The 21,608-nt window shown below is 43.6% G+C and overlaps 2 protein-coding genes across 4 annotated transcripts in view; both read right to left on the reverse strand.

Moving 5' to 3' along the window:
• Positions 1-1,550: 1,550 nt before the first annotated feature.
• Positions 1,551-3,468, reverse strand: LOC310695891 (claudin-34-like). 2 transcript variants are annotated; one of them, XM_083480829.1, is made up of 2 exons: positions 3,340-3,468; positions 1,551-2,691 (listed from the first exon to the last, which is right to left on the reverse strand). In XM_083480829.1, the coding sequence occupies exon 2, from the start codon at positions 2,688-2,690 to the stop codon at positions 1,758-1,760; it is 933 nt and encodes a 310-aa protein (XP_083336955.1). In that variant the 5' UTR covers position 2,691; positions 3,340-3,468; the 3' UTR covers positions 1,551-1,757. The 2 variants fall into 2 exon arrangements, with proteins under 2 accessions (XP_083336955.1, XP_083336954.1); XM_083480828.1 differs by having other exon boundaries at positions 3,336-3,459.
• An 8,221-nt stretch (positions 3,469-11,689) lies between these two features.
• The window catches only part of EBF2 (EBF transcription factor 2), a 252,092-nt gene continuing 242,173 nt past the window's right edge, over positions 11,690-21,608 (reverse strand). For both annotated transcript variants that reach the window (XM_083480543.1, XM_083480544.1), the window contains one exon: positions 11,690-13,706. In XM_083480543.1, coding sequence (XP_083336669.1) covers positions 13,675-13,706 — 32 coding nt within the window. In that variant the 3' untranslated portion in view covers positions 11,690-13,674. The remainder of the gene's footprint in view (positions 13,707-21,608) is intronic.

Genomic DNA, 21,608 nt, shown 5'->3' on the forward strand with positions numbered 1-21,608 from the left:
ATTTACCTTTCCCCCCACCTCCGGTCTCCATTGTTGGGTGTCCTGGCTGAGGGGGGAAACAGAAGACAGATGGCCATCGGTCAGGGATGGTCTAGTTGAGATTCCTGCATTGCCCCAGGGGTTTGGCTAGATGACCCTCAGGGGTCCCTTCCAACTCTACAATTCTCTGGCGCAGGCTTGTGCAGAGTTTTAGGTACAAGTTGGATGCGAGGGGTGCAAATGATTGCAGCCCATCTTATGCACCGTCGGCTCAGGAATGAGTCCCGCTGATCATGATGAGACTAGATTGCTGCTGTACAGTCCTGCTTTTTAAATAAATATTTTCCTTTTCAGATAATAGAGAGCATGGTGAAATCACAATAAATAAAACCTCCCCTTCAGTAGTTTCAATATCTGCATTGCCTTGTTTACTGCGACAGCACCTGCACTTTGGAACTCCCCGCCTATTGCAACAAAGTACGTGCCTTTGCTAGAGGCTTTTCGGGTACCTGCTAAAAGCATTCTTCTTTAGGCAAGCATACCTAGATGCTTGGGAAGTTGTAGTAATTTTAATCTTAATATTTTAGCTTTTGTATGTTTTAAAGTAGGATTGTTAATTTTTATTTATTTTACTGCTGTGGGTTTTTTTGTTTTTTGTTTTGGTAAACCACTTTTTGGAAAACCAGGTTTTTAAAAATAAATAAACAATAAATATGAATAAAATATCACAAGCCAAAACACAATCCATCCTGTAGATTTAAGTATCTGTCCATAGTTGCCTACTTGTCATCAGAGGCCCAGAATCCACATTTCTTTGTAAGAAAATGTGAAATAAAGTAAAACCATTTTTGCAGACAAAAATAAAAATAAATAAATAAATGTGGGGGGGGGGGTGAGAAGAAATTTTCCGCACCAGGCACCACCTGACCTTCCTTAGGGCCCGCTCCACTGTCATGTTTGGTGTTCAGCAGCAGGAGTTTGTGAAGGAATCCTGTAAGCAGGGCCAGTTGGGGGGAGGGGTTGCAGGGGGGCATTTGGCCTGGGGCAAAACCTCAAAGGGGGCCTCAGATTTAGTCACTTCTTAATATTTTTGGTATTTGATTCTTCTCTCAACTTGTTTCTACCTGCAGCAGACCAAAATGTGACTCCCGCTCTCAGCTTAGAGCTGCAAACGTAAGCAAATGAGAGATGTGATTTGGTAAAAGACATGGTTCTTTTTTGTTCACAGATATTTCATCAGATTTAATTACATCTCACTTCTTTGGTGTGTGGCGCTATTTTGTTTTGTGTTCCATCATTTAAATTTTTTTACTCTGCCTAAAGCTGGAAGTGGCCTAGGTCTCTCTGGACCCCTGAAACCGGTGTCCCTGATCATTGTTCTTGCTGGCCAGGGCTGGGAGCAGCACACAGGCACTCAAAGGCTTGGCCAGTATTCTCTGTAAAACAGACTGCAAACACACACACAGAGGAACCATGCCCCAGAACCTTTTGCGATTTGCAGTGTTTCCGAAGAAAATTCAAAAAGCACCATAGACAGTAGAGTCTGCAGCAAAATAAGCACTCCAGCATAAGTTTGCAATGAGATAACATTTTTTTTATTGTTAAAAGAGATATAGCATAAATATCTACAGGCAAATATAACAGTTTTCTACTTTTAATTTATTCCCCCCATTTATAGTTAACCCTATGTTGTAAGCATCCCAGAAGCATTCAGTTTAAAAAACCCCCAGCAGAATATGCATAAGAAAATAAATATACACAACGTCCCCTGCTTCCAGTTAAAAAAAGCCAGTCACAGGACGGGAACCATTCCTTAGCCATATTGCTAGTGAGCCTGGCATGGTTTCCGTTTTAATATGACTTTGACATCTCCGCCAGATAGTGGGTTTTTCTTCTTCACATTCCAGTGTCACAGAAGAGAAGTACTGTCTGTATTTCATCCTCAGCTTTGGGTTTTCGGTGTCTGTAACACTTTCTGGGTCATTTACAAATTTTGGCTTGGAAGTGTTTATTCCACTCATTTTCCAAAAATATTTTTCACCCAGAACCAGAGTTCCGCTTAAAAGCTGCGAAGCTGCAGCAAGAAACCCAATATAGATGGCCATTCCAGCACGTTGTTCTGTGGGAATCGGAGGCACTCCCAAAACCTCCGGAAGCGGAATTCCTTCGTTTGTTAATACAGAGTGAAGATTCCATGCAATGGGAATCAGTACACAAGTACCCGCTGCCAACTCTATCCTTCCTCCAGTTGAAAAGAAGGTATCAATGAAATTCTCGTCTTTTCCCGGCTCAAAGATGTTGCATAGAGCAAAGGCCATCCAAAGAACGGTCACCGCAGTGGCCACTGAGGCCATTGGCATCAAGTCCTGGGCCACCATGATTTCAGCTGGCAGGGACTCCTCATTGTTGAATGGTACGCATATCATGTTGGTTTTCTTCATAGTAACTCTTCTTACAGAACAGGCACCCCAGATGCCAATGCCGACAATGCCCTGCTGGTTGCTGCCCATGATTTTGTCCACTTGCCACACTCTCCAGTCAAGGTTGGCAGATGTGGAGCAGATGCTCATTAGGCAGCCCAGGACAGCCAGGAGAAAGGCAGCGAGTTGCACGCAGGACACCCTGCACAGCAGGCGGACTGGGAAGGACCCATCATGCGCCTGGGGTGGAAGTTCCGCTTTAGTGCTCGGAAGGCTGGCGATAGAAGGCATGCTGGAGAAAAAGACAGACAAAAGAGAACCGTTAGATACTTCGGCACAGTATCATATGAACATCTCCTAAAGTTTGAGCAAATAGTGATGTGCAGCTAAAACAATGCCATCATTCTAGGGCAAATTCTGCATTTCCCACCTTGAGACGTAGGAATGGAAAAGTCTGCTGTACCTGCGATCATAAGTGTCAGGAATCAGACTTCCCCAGGGGTGAAGAAATTGCACAACCGCACAACCCCTTTTGTTCTAGGGACCCCCTCCATGCAGATAATTGGGCTCTTGTCTAGTCCACTCCTCCTCTGCATTCCTATGCTCCCCTCCCTTCCCTCTCCATTGGTAAAATGTCAGGCATGATCCCACCAAAGTTATGCAATCTACCCTTGAAAGAAAGTTTGGTGCAACAGACCAATACAGCTACTGTTCAGGAAAGAATCCTTTCTGGCTTTAGTCCTCCTTCTCTCTCTCTCTCTCTCTCTCTCTCTCTCTCTCTCTCTCACACACACACACACACACACACACACACTGTGAAAAGCCTTCCAAGTGGCTCTCAGACAGGACAAAAGGAAATACAAAAAGTCAATTTGTTCCTATCTGAGAAAACTCTGCTATGTTGGTGGGGAACTGAGGAGCGCTGCATATATGCACCTGCGTGAATCAGTTCTTCAACCAGTCTTTTTCCAGAGCGACGGCTTTTTCCAGGTCTTTCTCTTCCAGTGTCTGATCTAGGAGAGGACCTGGAAAGAGTGGAGCTGGTCTGAGCACCGTAGCAACTGCTCCTTGGAGTTCTGAGGCAGTTAGAATGCAGCTTCCTTTGAACGCTCGGAAGAACACAAATCATAACTCCAGGGTACTGGTCATTTGGAACATTTGGCAACTGCTTGGAGGCAGTTTGCATTTGAATAGCAGTGTGATTCTGCAACTTTTAAAAGACACCTTTTTGTTAGATGTAAGCTTATGCAAAGATCGAATGCAAAAGGTGGAACTAAACACCCCAGCTGCCAGTTCCAAAGGAATGAGCAAGCAAGATTTGAAATAAACAAATACACAAATGGTTTTGAACACCACTTTGAATTACAGCAACTTTATTCAATAGTACTGGTGGATCTGATTGTCCAGTATCCCTTTTCTAAAAATGAAAAGTTTTATAAAAACTCTATGGGGACAGACAAGTATTATCTCCATATTCGTCTGGCAGAGGTGTGGAGATGTCTGGTACTGTGAAATAATTTCTTGCTTAAGTTAGGGCCACTTTGTAAATTCATGATGAGGGGGGTCTTTGAGTTTCCCAGCTCATTGGTTGCTTTCCTGGTCACTTGAATATCCATTCTCCCTACAGTCACTGTGTTGGTCCCCAGGTAGATGACTCCTTTGAGATTCAGTGATGTTCATGTGCTATGGACTCAAAATATTTCTTTGTAGATTTACAGGTCTTCTACAGAGACTTTTTCTGAACATGCTCATGGGGATTCCTTCCCTTATAAAACATGGGACTGAAAATATCCAGCAATCCCAATCTGAACCCCTGAATGGGAGACCACCCTCAGTGGCGGAGCAAGCTGAGGTAAATGGCGTTTCCGTGCGCTGCTGTGGTTTTGCCAGAAGCGGCTCAGTCATGCTGGCCACATGACCCGGAAAAACTGTCTGCAGACAAATGCCGGTTCCCTCGGCCAATAAAGCAAGATGAGCCCCAGAGTCGTTCGCGACTGGACTTAACTGTCAGGGGTCCTTTACCTTTTTTTTATAAAACCAGCAGTGGATGGTGGGGCAGCAGAGGTGGGGTAACACTGCTCTCCTGGTTTCCAAACACAGCATTTCACTGGTTCTTATTGGAGGGTGGGGGAGGCATGACACACTGGCCCCACCATGCTGCACTGCATGGCACTGCACCTGCACCTCCCCTTCCCCTCTCCACTGGTGAGCCTGGAGGGGAAGGGCCATCTTTCCCTCAGTGGTAGATCATTGCAGAAGGTCCCAGACTCATCACTAGGTCAGACTGGGGAAAGCTGCCTGAAACCTTGGAGAGTTGCTCCCAGTCTCTGTAGACCATACTAAGCTAGATGGGCCTATAATCTGACTCAGTATGAGCCAGCTTCCTGTGTTCCTATGCTGTGTGAATAAGCCCTACATGGTTGCAGATCCACTGCAATTTGGTGCAGTGAAAAGTAGTTCAGGATCAGCCCCTCCCCCGCCCCCCAACAATTTTTAAATGCTTAGCCCAGTTAAATAATAAACAATGCCCAAAGGGGAGTGAAATGGAGATCCAAAAGCAAAGAGGGGCCACAGTGGAATATCTGATGAGATCTGAAACACAAATAAATACAAAGAACTCCAAAAAGTGTCTGTTTCCCCCCCCTCCCTTTGGAGTGTGTCATTATATCAGAAGGTTATTAAAGAGCAGTTTTAAACTGCGATTAATAGGCTCTTTAACTTCAGAGAGGGAGAATCTTTGATGTCAGCTGCTTAAGGATTTGTTTGCTTTGCCACAGGGGCCTACAAATAAATAAAGAGTTGATTTTCCCCACCCTTTCTCCTTCCTGTTGCTTGTGAGGCTAAAATGCTTCTAAAAGCTCTGAAATCTTCCAGCAGAGATAGACCTATTTAGAGTTCAGAGGTCAATGAACTTCGGGAAAATTGAGAAGTTTGTTTTGCAGTCTACAACCACACAATACGAAGCCTTGATATGCAGCCTGGTCCCCAAAGCCCATTGCCAAGGGTATCAAATGACTGATTGTGTCACAACCACACCATGCTTTTGAAATATATTTTAAACACGTGGCCTCCTCTAAACAAATCCTGGGAACTGAAATTTGTTAAGGGTGCTGGGAATTATAGCTCTGTGTGGAGTAAATTTCACTTCCCAGGATTCTTTGGGGGAGTCATGTGCTTGAAATGTACTGTGACCATGTACTTAATGTTGCCAGTGGTGGCAAGTGCGCTATATAAGCTAAGTGCAAAGTCAGAGAGGGAGAGAGAGAGAGACAGGACCCAGGACCTGGTGCAAGATTTAAGTGCACAACAAGTGTGCCTTCATCAGCCCCTGTTTCAATAAAACAGGTCTCTCCTGTATCAATCTCTACAGCTACAGTCTGACTTCACCCCCAAAGGCGCACTATTCCATTGACTCCCTAGGCAGGCAGATGCCAACAACTTGAACCAGTTAGAAACAGTGATCACAGTGCTATCAGATTCAACATATAGGTAAGTGAACTATTGCCAAAAAAAGTTCAATCCTGTCAGAGCTGACTTCAAAAGAGGAGATTTCCCAAAAACGAGGGGATTAGTTAAAAAAAAAAGTTCAGAGAAAAAGTTAAGATGGTTAAATTTCTCCAGAACTCTTGAAGGTGGTTGTTGTTAGAAATCATTTGGAAAAATAAAAGTGAAGCTAAAATGATAGTTTAAAATCCCATTTTAAGCAATATTAAAACTAATATTTCCCATGGAAGAAATGGGAAATGTTGGAAATAAAGGTCTCAGGTCTATAAACATGACACAACTTGGCACTCTAATTAAAAAGTAAAGACTGCTTTGGATGCACCCCACAAATAATCCACAAGAACCAAAATGACCCCAGAATAGAAAATTTTGTGTTTAATTCTGATCTCCTCACTGACCAGTCAACTAAAGTTTTGATTGATTAAGCCAAGTCAAGCTTGCAGCCCTGGTTGAACACATGAAGCTGGCCACCTGGCACTGTGCTATCTGTACTTCTTCGGGGTCTCAGGCAGAGATGGGTCCTTCAGGACACCATGAATCTGGGTTCCATTAACCTCTGGTGAAATGTTTTGCTCCAGTAGAAATCTATTGCAAGGAGAATGCATAAGTAGGTTGCTGGTAAATTTGCTGCACAACAGATTGCACAATATGTTGCAAAACAAGTTTCCACTAGTGCAGCTGTTGCATTTATTCCTCTGTGGTGCAACATTGAAGTTCACCCATCGACTAGCACAAGAGCCCTTCCACTAGTCAACAGAGAATATTGGATAAAATCCAGGGGACCCTTTCAGCTTATGTTATAGCTCAAAAACAGCATTTTATTTGCCCCATGCCTGGGTTCAGATATCATAACTGCTTCATCGCAGCTATTTCCTTTCTTCCCCTCCCACTTATTTATTCTGTTTAGACAGAGAAGTAACAAAGGGTTGAAATTATGAATATATCAAGGACAGGACTCAGTGTCATATGGTGCTATTTTATCATTAATTTTGTTATTCCAGAAGTTAACTCATAAGTGTCTACCTTTATGTACAGTGGTACCTTGAGTTACAGACACTTCAGATTACAGACACTTCAGGTTACAGACTCCGCTAACCCAGAAATAGTACCTCGGGTTAAGAACTTTGCTTCAGGATGAGAACAGAAATCACATGGCGACAGCGTGGTGGCAGTGGGAGGCCCCATTAGCTAAAGTGGTACCTCAGGTTAAAAACAGCTTCAGGTTAAGAACGGACCTCCAGAATGAATTACCGTATTTTTTGCACCATAACACTCACTTTTTTCCTCCTAGAAAGTAAGGGGAAATGTCTGTGCATGTTATGGAGGGAATGCCTACGGGTGGCATGCCTACGGATTTTCCTCCTCTAAAAACTACGTGCGTGTTATGGTCGGGTGTGTGTTATAGAGCGAAAAATACGGTAAGTTCTTAACCCGAGGTACCACTGTACATCTATCTTCTTCTTGTTTATTTGATGTTGTTCTTTGATATATCAGTTTCCCACATCTTCTGAAACCATTCTTTTAATGTTTGAATTATTTCCTTTTTTCTAACTGTGCAATGTAAAACTTTACTCCTGTTAGCAGACTGAGAGTCAATTGTACATCTGTATTTCTTTTGTTTTTAATATACACAGAATGGTAGTTTTAGGACTTCTTGTGATATATTTGACTCCTGAGCCTCCTCTCTGGGGTTCTGGAGCCCAAGTGGCTTATTAGGATTTTGGGAGCTTCGGGCTAGAGCAGAGGTGGCAGAAATCTTGTTCTGAAGCTGACTCTGGTTAGTGCACATAATGGTGCCTACCATGGGGTTACAGAGAAGACTCGTTTTTGCAGCTTGTATTGCATCCTCTAGTAGTTGGCTGGTGAAGTTACTCTCACTGTAGATTGTCTGAAGGTTACTGACTTCCACTGTGGGAGTGGGGCCTCTGGAACATTTAGTGACCCACTGTGACCTACTGGCCACACACTTTGAGGATGAAGTCACTTGACTTTGGAGTGCCCTGGAATCTCCAGTTGTTGGCTGTTCCAGATGAAGTGTCCATTGCCAGATGTGTTGTGTGAGCAATGACAGCTCCAGCAACCAGATGATGTGGACAAGGTGTTGGTGGTTATGGGTTTACCTACGTGCCCTTTGACCACTGTCCCTCCCGGCTTATTAAATGTAGCAGAAGGGGTTTGGCTGATTGGGTCCAGAGTGTGCTTAATGGTTCATTGCATGAGGGGATGGTTCCTGCTGCTTTGAAAAAAGCAGTGGTGCATTCACTCCTTAAGAAACCAGCAATGGACCCATCAGACTGGAATAACTATTGACCATTCACAAATACCACCCCCTGGGGGGGGAGGTGGTGGAGAGAGTTGTGGTAGGACATTCATGGATGACATTTATTATTTAGATCCATTCCTATCTGAAGTCAGGCCTGGCCATGGGACTGCAATGCCTTGGTCACCCCAATGGATGACCTTTACAGACAGCAGGATAGGGCAAGTGTGACCTTTCTCTTGCTTATTGACTTCTCTGTGGATTTTATACAATTGACCATGGTATCGTCCTGGGCTGGCTGCATGGAATGGGTATTGCCATAATGTGGGACAGTCAGGAGGGCTTCTGGAGATGACTGCAGTGGTCTGGCAAGGTGGTCCTTCAGATAACCTGCTCTTAGGGCATTTAGGGGTTTCTATATTAAGAGTACAGGTAATGCTTCCAGGATTTGTGTAATATGCTGTTGTGAATTAGGTACACTGGTCAAATACTGAGCCATGTAGGGAGATGGGATGTTCAGATATGAAGAAACCCCTCTCATCCAAATAGTTAAATAATCTGTCAGCTGAGCCCACTTTCTAGCTTCAACTGTTCATTTCTCTTTGGGGCAGCATTTTGCTTTCCCCTCTGTTGCATAGTCAGAATGATTTCCCCCCTGTTCCATGGTTCAGATGGAAGCTGCCCATTCCACGTTTGCCACGCCTCCTGCTCACCATGTATTGCCTCCCATATCACAGCCCTTCTGCCTGCCCCTGCTTCTTGCACAGCCCCCCAGCTGTCAGTTTAATCTAGTCCTGCAAGCAGAGTTAATGAGACACTTCCATGTCCATAGCTTGGCGTGATTAGAACTCCTCAGATCCTCTCTCTTGCAGCAGCTGTGCCTTGTCAATGACTTAAATGGTTTAACTGTTCCGTCAATTCCCTAGCTGTCCCCCATAAGTGGCTGAAAGAGAGGCTACTGTTTCCCTGCTGATTAATGTGGAATGCAAGTTTGACCCAAACAAACTCTTGGAACAGTGTGTGTGTGCATAAAGAGAGAGAAAGAGAAAAGGAAATATTTGGTTTTCACAAGTATTGGAAAGAGGGAGTCTTGTGAGCTCCCCACTTGCCCTCTGTTATGAATTTAAGAAAGAGATCAGAAACTTTGTTTTTTTGTTTTTAACTAACTGTATGTCCAAATTTGTGCAAACTCTTATTAGTCTTAACTATGGGTTATTGAAACAAGGCAATTCTGAACAATAAATTATGAAAGTGGCTTCTTTTAATAAGCCACCATTAAGATTAACCACAGTGTAGAATTTGAACATTGCAACTAGAACACGAAGCAATACTCCTTAGGAGCTGCTGGATTGTGGGCGTCACTGTCAGTGGTCTCAGATCCACTAGGAGCTCAGATCCACTAGGAGCTGGGCATTCAGGATTGTGGGTCCAATTCTGGGACATTCCCTTCCCATTGTTGTCAGACAGGACCCCTCCCTGTTGAACTTCAAGAGCTCACTGAAGTCTTCTTCAGTTCCCAGCATACATTTTAACTAAATTCTTATTTAAACAGTTTAATTCTTTTTAGTATGGAGTCTTCTGTCCACTGCTTAGAGATGACTATAATCAAACATAAATTGTTGACATAAATAAATAATAAAAAATGAATAGCTGATGCATGGACACAAGGCAGCCTGGATGGCGTCAGTAGAGATATGAAGTTGGAGTTGTTCCACAGATGGCTAGGTAAAGGTAAAGGTAAAGGGACCGCTGACCATTAGGTCCAGTCGGAGACGACTCTGGACTCTGGGGTTGCGGCGCTCATCTCACTTTACTGGCTGAGGGAGCTGGCGTACAGCTTCTGGGCCAGCATGACTAAGCTGCTTCTGGCAAGCCAGAGCAACTCACAGAAATGTCGTTTACCTTCCCGCCAGAGTGGTACCTATTTATCTACTTGCACTTTGACGTGCTTTCGAACTGCTAGGTTGGCAGGAGCAGGGACTGAGCAACGGGAGCTCACCCCGTCACAGGGATTCGAACCGCCAACCTTCTGATCGGCAAGCCTTAGGCTCAGTGGTTTAGACCACAGTGCCACCCCCATGGCTACTACTTTCCAACAAAAGAGTTGATGATGCAGAGGTGATGCTGAGATTTTTTATTTTTTGCCACTCACTTCACCTATCTTCCTCGATGCCTGATGTTTCTGCATCCATGTGGGGGCTCCATGGATTCTTCCAAATGAGGTTTTTTTTTTTGGGGGGGGGGTATCTGTTATCAGTGTAGTGCCTTTGTAAGCTACTTTCTTAGTCCTGTCTATAGATAGGATTTTCATGATATACAGATCTCAAAATCAGATTCCTGTGGAATGCATTGAATGCTTGTTCTACACCCTTTGAGATTAGGTCCATTCATTTCAATGGTTCTACTCTGAGTAGAAGTTAGTTCACTATGACCTTGTCTGCAACCTTCCCCCTCAAAAGCAGGGGTGGAGGAGGCCAAGCCAAGACATTTTGCTTCCACAGATCCTAAAAGCCTCTTCACATGTTACAAATTTCATGGGGTAATCAGCATGTAGATTGTAACATGTAATGTTCCTACATGTGTGAATGTCATGCTGTGTGCTTATGCTGGGATGTTGTGGTCAGCTGCAGCTCTCTGGTGATACAGCACTGATTTATGTACTGGTCCATAAAAACATAAGAATGAATGAGATCAAATGTCCTTTGAGTTCAGCAATCTGGTTCCCACAATGGCCAACATGAATAATGGCCACTGACACCCCCCTTTTGATGTGTCTAATCCTTTTTTTTAAAGGCCTCTAGCCGAGTGGCCCTTTCGTCTCCTGTGGCAGTGAATTTCATAATTTAATAATTGACTGGGTGAAATACATTCTTTTCTCTGTTCTGACAATCAGTTGATTAGGTGACCCAGTTTCTAGTATTATAAAATAGAAGGGGGAGACATCTCTTGAACTCAGATCCATCAAAGCTGAATTGAAATGGATGTCTACTGTTCAAAGCTTTAGGGAAGGGGTGGGAAACTGGATCTGGCACGCAGGCCATTTTGACAAGTGGGCAGGGCAGCGTGGGTGCAATCTGCTGTTCCCACCAGTGCCTCCACTCAGCCCAAATCTTGCCTGTCCATGTCAACTCCAGTCCTGTCCAGGTGAATTGCAATTATGTCTGGAGGGCAACTCTTGATTCCACTGTACTTCATGGTCCATTACTGTTGAACTGGTTCTTTGCATTAAGCAAATTAATGTGGATATGAAGATCATCATTGACTAGCTTGCTGTCTTGTGGCTATTATTATTTAGTTAGATGTAATAAATGATACCTTTATCTTGCTGGTTGTGTTCAGCATAATAAAAGTGAATGCACTGTGATTGCTGATCCATGAGAGTAGTTTCATTTGTTTAACATAACCGAGAGTTGCAGGTGTATAAAAGAGAGAGAGAAAAGAATGCAGTTGCCCTAATGAAGAAAACAGGAATTAAGTAAACATTTCCTATATACTTTTTGTCATGAACTTTCACAAACAATCATCATGGGAAAACACTAATGTTTTTATTCCCCTGAAAAACACAGTTACCCTCATTGGGTGCACAGAAGTTTGGGTTTCACCTTAAAATACAGGTACATATATAAATAGTATATTGTAAAAAGCCAATAAGTGATCAATAGATTTTATAGGCATATTATCGACATATGGGACTCCAGTGGAGATGATTACAATGACAGAAGCAGAAGGGGGTTTAGAAAGTCTTAGGGACTCTACCAATTCATTAGAACAGCTCTTACCAGCAATCAGCACATGAATAGGAGAGGTATGGATCAGCTTATTCATGGCAGTCCTCATGAATTTCCAGGGATGGTTGCCCTGAATCATGGATCCGTTTACATTTAAAGCACATATGAATCTCTTGTGCAGCCATGCTTTCCCATTCATTTCAATGGAGGGCCCCATTGTTTGCATGTGCAGAACCTGTCCCTCCAGCCACTTTTTCTTTTTCTTTAAAAAAAAGAAGAAGGAAGGAAGGAGAGCGTTGTACAAACCCATGCAAATCAGTGGCCTGCCAGGGAGCCAAATGTATATTCGAATCCAAATTCCTGATTTTTTGCTGCATTGTCACTCCTGCGTTACATAAAAACTCTACAGGTTTCTTATAATGTACATGTTACATCAAATAACTGAAATTTGATTGAAATGTGTCAGTATTCAGATATGAACATTGACAATTCTGGACAAATTTCACAATTTTCCCCAAACTTAGGAATGTTGGTGACTATCGACTGGCATCCGAGACAGAATTTGGGCAAAATCCCTCATACATGAGTTTCAACATTCTCCGAAACACACACAGAATTTTGCCTTTGCTACACAAAAAGCAACCAATGGGAGAAACCTTTTTCTGTTCCCTCTTGCTCAAATTGAAACCTGACAGTTCTGCACAAAAACCTGATAAAAAGCCCATACATGCCACATAGTTACTGGTTAGGATGTATGAAACTAGACAGCTTACGTCAGTACCTGAAACCTTAATTGAATCAAAAGGTGAAAAAGGTGTATAATATTCATACATTAACTACTGTCCTATATTTATATATATGTATATATACCATTATGCGTATAAAAGCTTGTGGATGAGTCCTTCGTGAAGAATTTAAGGAATTCTTGTACATTGGTTCAATCAGAAGCAGGAGAGAAGGTGAAGACAGATTGTACTATAAAGATGCACGCTTGGAGCTGCTTGCTGCTCTTTTTTTGCATTATTTTTGTTCATCGTACAACAGGAGACAGAAAAAGTTCCCCTCCCCACCAAAGTCTTCAATTTCTACCTCTACATACAATAACTTACAAGTTTATTTATTTAAATAATTGTAAAACATCTTACATTTTCCATTTTAAAAGAGATTAAACTATAAGCAAATACACACATACGTCCACATTCCACCATTCATATCAGTTTTATAGGAAAGTCTTCCATGCTGGTACCCTGTTTTGTGGTTATTATTATTTTCTGCACAAACTAAATTGGTATCTGAAAGGCTCCATAGAAAATAGAAACTTCAACATTTTTATTTTTATTTTCCTACAAAGTAAAACAAAAGAGTATCCAAAATATCAAGCTTGAATGGTTGGCCAATTTGTTCCTCCTTTTAATATTTTACAAACATTAGGAAGGCTTTGTGTCCATAAGAAAAAGAATTCTTGTACTCCGGACTCAATCCCATAAACAGTGTGCATTTGGATCATGGCCAATTCCTCATTTTAATGTTCTTGTGAGAGGGGGGTGGGTTGATGTAAGCGTATATGAAACCTGGAACAGATGAGAGCAGCCTCCTGGTGTGTCTGATTCATTATTATTTTGTTTTAAAAGTGCCCTTGCGTTCTGCACATGGCTTCCCCCAGCAAAAGAGCTTGTAGTGCTCCCCCCCCCCCTTTTTAGTGCTCCATAACAATAAGTAGTTTTGTGCTGTAAAAAAAAGGGGGGAAATGTCGGCGGGGACTCCAGCAACTCCTCCTCTTCTTTCACATTGGAGGAACAACAAGACCTGTCATAGCTGAAAATGAAAAGGGACAACATTAACATTTCAGCTGCTTGTCAAAATAGAAATATAGCAGACAAAGATGGTTCAATTATTAGTTATTCATTAACATTGGCATTTCCAATGCTCGTTAAAATAGAAATATATAGAAATGAAGCTGGATCTATCCCTAGTCGCTTCCAGGCTGAACACTCCATATGTTTGTGTGTACTGCTAAAATAAATAAATATTCATCCCTATTTCCTCTATCCAAGGTCAGTAAGAAGCAATAAAATAGGCAGGATTTAAAACCATAATATGTACTTTGCCTTTCCAAACTGGACAGATGTTACCCTTCCAACTCTACAATTCTATGATAATTTGTTAACTCACTTTTACAGAGAATTGCGGTGGTATCCTTGACAAATCATTGCACTCCAGGGTTGTCTTTCCACAGATCCTTCTTCTAGTAACCCTGATTTATGAGGATTATTTTTATTTATTTAATTTTGCAAAAACAACAACAATAGAAAACCACACCACAACCACAAGGGGTTGTGGGGAGGCATCCCTGCAATGCAACAATACCATCTGAATTCTCTGTGAATGAGTGAACAGATGATTAGAAAAGGGCAAGTGGAGTACAGTGGTACCTCAGGTTACAAACACTTCAGGTTACAAACACTTTGGGTTACAGACTTCGCTAACCCAGAAGTAGTACCTCGGGTTAAGAACTTCGCCCCAGGATGAGAACAGAAATCGTGTGCTGGTGGCAGCAGGAGACCCCATTAGCTAAAGTGGTACCTCAGGTTAAGAATGGTTTCAGGTTAAGAACGGACCTCCAGAACGAATTAAGTTCATAACCAGAGGTACCACTGTATCAACTTGTCCTAGACTAGAAACAATTGTTTTTCAGAATGCTGAATGTGGAAGTCACAGTTTTGCACATGGATTTCTACTATCTAACTCCTGAACCTGGTCAAACAAATACTTTTGTAGACATTGAAGTTTTTGGAACAGTTTGCAGATTTGCTTAGAGATGAGAGCCAAAACAAAAAACTGAAAGTGTACAAAATGTGCGCAATAATAGCTGTATCGTATTGCCTTTAATTCTCTGGGGTGGGATGAGGTAGGGTGGCCTCAGCTGCCATCCAGCCATGATTAGTGCCCATTGGAGTTGATAGGGTAGGCAACAGGGAGACCAACAGGAATTGGGGCCAAAGTCAATGACAGGCAGAACCAACCAATTCTAGTTTTGTCCCCAGCCTCTTCTCTGCTGAGCTCTACGAGGGCAACACTTGAGAATAAGGAAGAAGAAACCAACAGACAATGCCAGGCTGGTTGTAAGTAAGAAGCAAGGCAAGTGAAGCCTGGCTGGGGGCAGACTGGGGCTGGAGAGGCAGTGCCCTGTTTGCTCCAATGGGCCAACTTCCATCTCTTTTCAACCTTAATCTTACCCTTTCTTAGTTAAAGGTAAAGGGACCCCTGACCATTAGGTCCATTCGTGGCCGACTCTGTGGTTGTGGCGCTCATCTCGCTTTATTGGCTGAGGGAGCCGGTGTACAGCTTCCGGGTCATGTGGCCAGCATGATTAAGCCGCTTCTGGCGAACCAGAGCAGTGCACGGAAACGCCGTTTACCTTCCCACCAGAGCGGTACCTATTTATCTACTTGCACTTTGATGTGCTTTCGAACTGCTAGGTTGGCAGGAGCAGGGACCAAGCAATGGGAGCTCGCCCTGTCGTGGGGATTCAAACCGCCGACCTTCTGATTGGCAAGTCCTAGGCTCTGTGGTTTAACCCACAGCGCCACCCGCGTCCCCCTAACAGCAAACTCTCTCAGTGAGGAGAGAACTGGGGGGGGGGGGGGTTTGCCAAGAAAGGCAGCAACTACTGTGGGGCCAAGTGAATGCTTTCCCCATTGTTGAGATGATGTGGCATAAGCTTCCTCTGGTTTTATTGCTGCTTTCAGTGATAAAATCCAAGGGTATTAATTGCTTTCTAAAATGTCCAATCCTCTATTTGACCTATTTCTGTGAGATGACTTAATGGCAGCTTGTAGCCTACCTTTTGTTCTTGGAAGCTGCTCAATGCTTCTCCCCTTCCTCCCCTTTGGGGCTGTGCTGTCAAAAGCCTATTTCCCAGTCTGCACTACTTTTTATTGAATGTTTGTGAGCTTCGGATTAAGGTCTTACACTGCTCGCAAAGCTGTAATTATTTTTGCCTGTATTACTATATATTGAATCGATGTAACTTTTCAATAAAGGTGGTTCATGGCAGGACATACCATGATGAGGGGGGGATATAGGAACCATTGTGATTATTCCACAGGGATTGTGCTCTCTCTCTCTCTCTCTCTTTATTGGAGAGAAATGGAAAGGAAGAATTAGAGACATGCTGCATTGTATTAACCTCAAAAGACTGCCGTGATCAGATGAGGCGCATGATTAAGCTTGTCAAAAATCACCCAGATGCTAGGGTGACATGCACACCTTAGGTATGTGTTATTAATACTACTAATAAACATAAGGAACTTTTGTTCCTTTCCTACTTGCAAAGAAAAAACAAACAAAATGCAAGCAGGGCCATCTTTCCCATGAAGCGACATTAAGCAGGTTGCTTTGGACAGAGGACAGGAACATATACCTTATAGCAGGACAGATTATGGGTGACTTGAGGTTCAAGGGGACCTCTAGCTAAGAAGCATCTGCCAGGCCCCTGACACCTGCTGCCCCCCCCATTCTGACACCCCTGCACTTGTATTGGGTTCAGTGGCTGTGGTGCAAGGAAGCAACCATGCTGCAATTCCACTGGAGGAGTTTGTAAGATGCCTACCATTTAGATTTCCAAAAATTCAATAGGAACCTAGCTATATAGAAAGCTGACTTATATCAAGTTGAGCCACTGACCCATGTAGCTCAGTATTATCTACACTGAGGGCTCATCAAGACTTGCACTAGAAAGTGGTTTTCTGCTTTTCCTGCGCTTTCAAGGCACAGGCCTGAGTGATCTTGCCCTTGTGCCACCACTTTCCCCGCTCTTTGGTGATAATTTGGAGCAATCCAGGAAAAAACCCAATTGACATTTGCTCCAATTCAGCAGTAAAGATCAAGTTTCCTCTGCGGAAAGTGGAGGGAGAAGGGCCAGTCTGGATGAGCCTTGGCTGGCAGGGGCTCTCCAGGTTTTCAGGCAGGGGACATTCTCCTACCTTGGAAATGCCAAGATGCTCTTCTGCTGAGCTATGACCAGTGAAGGGCATTGCAGGGAGTTCAAAACCATGGAATGCAGGGCAAAAAGTGAGCCAGGTGGAATGGGCAGGTGGGTGGACTTGGCCTGTATGTGTCAGCACTCATGTACTGCCTGAGAATGATGCATAGAGACAACGGAAAGGTTCACCTACAATTTAAAGCAAATTCTGGATATCTGCATGTAATCATTATGGAATGGCCTTGCAATGGATGGAAGGACCCATTAGAATCTGGTCCATCCCAGTTTTACATGAGCCAGGACCAAGTCCATCCCATTTCTGTGTGGGGTTTAAAGGGAAACCCTTTCAAAATCTGCACAGGAATATGAAGTTATATGAAGTGTTGACGCTGTCTGGATAATAGGCATTTTTCTTGCCTTCAAAGAAAGCTCCCAAACAGGGATCCTTGCTGCCATACATGATTTGAATACAATAGAGCAAGTTTATTACACGGGACAGCCTTGTGTTCCCACCCCCTGTACAATTCCCTCTGAGAGTGACAGAATGTTGTTAAGTCCCATTATTCCCGGGGGGGGGGGGGCTTGCTCTATTGTATTCAAAGTGTGTGATGACAAGGAGCCTTGCATGCTACCCACTCCAGGTTGTGTCTGGATGACCTGTTTTGGAGCTTTCCAAAATGGAAACGGGGAGAACCTGTTGCCCACTCCCCTGCTCTTTTCAGGCACAGTTCCATACCTAAATGCTCTAAGTCCTAGCAAATGTTTGTTGGTTTGTTCTGCCCTGGTGCTTTCCTCACGAAAACCCCACTTTCTAGCGCTCAAAATTGGAGCAAACACCAATCCAGGGATTCTGTGGTTTGACTTTTGCTCCAATTGAGATTTAAAGAGCAGGTTTTTGTGGGGAAAGTGCCAGGGCAAAACACGGAGCTCTAAAGCATGGACTGTGCCTGGAAAGAGCTGGGCAAAAGCTAAGTAACTCTTGGGCTCCTCATAAAGGGATCCACAGGACTGTGGATTCTGGACTCATAATATAAGCCAATCCCGGTCATGATCCAACCAGGTCAAATCAAGGCAGCCCACTTGGGTATCTGTGTTCTGCAGATTCCTCTCTCATCCCTGCTTTGATTGAGCTCAGTGAAAACTATAGGTTCAAATACCTACATGCACAGATATTTTATTCAACCCATCAAAAGCAGTTTGAAGCTAGAGAGCATATGTTATACAGATTTTCCCGATAACCTCTTGAAGGAAGGTGCTTTTTCCTCCCTTGTTTATTCTGGCTTTGGGAAACATGCATTCTTGCTTCTGTGTTACAGGGAATGCCTGTGCATGGTGAATGTTCACACGTGAATGCTGACAATCACAGGTGAATTTGTGAATGCCTCCAAACTAATATTTCTCACCTTCTCTGACATACACTAATGAATGGTGAACAGTCAAATTTAGACAACTTTCTGCATTCACTGCTGCATATGTTGGTTTCCAGACATTCACAAAATTTGTTGAGGCTTGTCAACTTCACACAACATTTCAAGCATTTAGGATCACACACACATATAGCAAACCACTGCTGTAATCAATCACATTTCACAAGAGCTGAACTCATAATCTCAGTAATGATAAGAGGCGAGATCTGGGCTGAGAACCTCAGAAAAAAATCAGGCCTCGTTATTTAAGGAGGAAAATGCTGTGGCATGTAACTATTCCTCTCCCCCATTAGCTTCTTCTGCGATGGCCTCTGAGGGTTATTTCAGTAACTTGTTGGAAAAAGCAGCCTCAGGTTTGTAACAAGATACACAATTGCTTGGACATGTGCTGCCCAAGGTCTAGAGGCTCTCAAATTTCTCTCATTACTAACACCATCACGTCTTGAATGTTTGTTTCCTCCTGGTGAAGGCCTCCCCTTTTGTTTGAGATCACTGGAAGCTATAGTTTCAAATGCATAGATATACTATACTATCATAAGCAGTCTAAAACTGAGAGAGTAATTAGCTATGATGTTATTTAAACACGTACTATCTAAATCAGCCAGGTATAGCACGGAGAAAGTGAGGTGCAATTGGGTTTCATTTCATTTCATTCATTTGTTTTAGATCTCATTTTCTACCCCACAGTGCCCAGAATGATGCTTTGTCAGGAGCACTGCGGAGGATGCAAAATTGTGCCCAGACAACAACAACAGCATCAACCCTTATATAAAAAAAAGTTGTGCTACTGCCTGCTCATGAGAAGTCCAGTCCTTGATAAACTGTTTGAGAATTTCTCTTCCTCCTGGATAAATTATGTGAGGTTTGCCTCCTAAATTTATCTGCCTGTGAATAGGGGGGTGAACTTCATGGCACTGTTTCAACACAGCTCTAGTGTCTTGCTCCTAATCGTTCTACAACAGCAATAGCCGAGGATGTGACCCTATGAATGCTGACTCAGAAATAAGCCCTGTCTTCATTGCAACTCAATTCCCACTGCACATAGGATTGCAACCTAAAATTCTCCCCCCTTTCAAAATGAGAGTCCTCTGGCCCCACAAAAAAGTGTAGGGAAAATCAGGAATGGACTATTCTATAATATGACTGTGAATTTAGCTCTGTTAAGAAAACCAAATTGCTGCACTGAGCGTGTACTCAGACACAGGCTCCTTAATTCTATGTCCATCTCTCTGAGCCATTATTTTTGCACCTGGTTCTGCTTGGCTATGCTTGAGGTTCTAATAAAAAATAAAGTAGATCCCACAAGCCTGAACTTTGTGTGTGTGTGAGAGAGAGAGAGAGAGAGGGAGGGAGGGAGGGAGGGAGGGAGGAAGACTCTTAAACAAGAAAACTGAAACTGAATAGAGCCCGACATGGGAGTTCTCCAGACTACACCTTGAGACTCCACCAATTTCACAAGGAATCAAGTCTCAAGGCAAAGTCAGGAGAAAAAAGCTTCTTGACAGTTTCAGCTCCCCTGGACTTACTGCAGAGGTGAAACTGACAAAAGGCTTCTCCAGATTGTGCCTCAAGGCTTTTCATCAGTTTTCACCTCCTGCTGGGTATTCTACAGGGCAGAGGAACTCGGGTCCAAAATAATTTTATTTGGAGGTGTGGAGCATGAACTCTCCAAATGTGATTTCCCTGCTTCTGCTGCCACCGCCAAGTGCCCTTTCCTCTTTTGGTTACTAGGCAGTGGTGGCAGCAAGGCAGCAAAATCAGTTATCTCCCACTAGGGATGGACAAATCTGCTCGTTTCTGTTTCTCTTGGTTTCTCATTTCCCCAGGCTTAACTTCAGTTCACTCCATCAATTTGCAAATTTTTCTTTAAAAAAGTTTGCACATAAATCAATATCCACCTCCATGCACATTTTCCCTAATACAGTGGTGCCTCGCAAGACGAAATTAATTGGTTCCGCAAGTTTTTTCTTCTTGCGAGTTTTTCATCTTGCGAAGCACGGTTTCCCATAGGAATGCATTGAAAATCAATTAATGCGTTCCTAGGGAAACCGCTTCCCAGGCTGGCGGTGCAGAGAAGGGCTTTTCTCCCCACCGCAAGCCTTCAGGACAGGTACGGGAACAGAGGGGAAGGCGCGCAGCGCTTTCCCTCTGTTCCCGGGGCTTGCGTGGGAGGAGGGTTTTTCCTCCCCACCGCCAACATTCAGAACAGCATTCTGAATGTTGGCGGTGGGAAGGAAAACCCTCCTCCCACCCCAAGTCTTCAGGAAAGCCATCCGAAGCTGGGCGGCGGGAGGAGGCGTTTCCCCCCCCCCTGCCCGGCATCGGAGCTTCGTTCCGATGCCGGGCGGGGGGAGGAGGTCCGAGGACAGTGGGGAAGATGCGCTGCTCTTGCCCGCTGTTCCGGAGATTTCCCTATGGGCTGTCGTCTTGCGAAGCAAGCCCATAGGAAAATTTGTTTTGCGAAGCGCCTCCAAAACGGAAAACCCTTTCGTCTAGCGGGTTTTCCGTCTTGCGAGGCGTTCGTCTTGCGGGGTACCACTGTATCTGCATCCTTGCCTAAGATGTAAACTCCCCCCCCCCAAGCAATTTCCACTAATATGTTGTAGCATCGTATGTTGTTTTTGTGGACACTTTTTGGTTAGAGAACTGCAGTACCAAATTCAGAGAAGTGTAAATTTTGAATGACAGCTGTATCATCCCCTTATCATTTCAAAAAGTGTGATCTGGGCAAGTTCTCATTAAAATTCAAACTGAATAAATTTCTCCATTGTCAAGACTTCCCACGTACCACTGCTGCAACCAAGATATGAAGTGACAGTTACACAGTAAACACACAACTTACACTCACTTAATTTATATGACTGCAACCTTACGTGGGTGATGGGGGAAATAAATGAATAACAGGGGAGTGGGGGAAACCTACCATTCCCTGCTCTCCATTTATTAAGATGCTCAAGGGTCTGAAAACCAAGCCTTATGAGGAATGGTTGAGGAGTTGGGTATGTTTAGTCTGGGAAAGAGGAGATGAGATAGGATACCAATCTTCAGATATCTGAAGGGCTGTCACATGGAAGAGGAAGCATGCTTGTTTTCTCCTGCTCTGGAGGGTAGGACTCAAACCAATGGATTCAAGTTACTAGGGGTTCCAATTAAACACCAGGAAAAACTTTCTGACACTATCTTACTGTTAGACAGTGAGACATTCTCCCTTGGGAGATGGAGAACTCTCCTTCACAGGAGGTTTTAAAGCAGAGGTTGGATGGCTGTGTATCATGGATGCTTTAGCTGAAATTCCTGCATTGCAGG

Source organism: Podarcis liolepis, assembly GCF_965112155.1.
Source record: "Podarcis liolepis genome assembly, chromosome: 16".
Taxonomy (NCBI): Eukaryota; Metazoa; Chordata; class Lepidosauria; order Squamata; family Lacertidae; genus Podarcis; species Podarcis liolepis.

Excerpts from the sequence above, each read along its gene's own strand:
- LOC310695891 (XM_083480829.1), bottom strand. The coding sequence starts at position 2,690 with ATGCCTTCTATCGCCAGCCTTCCGAGCACTAAAGCGGAACTTCCACCC.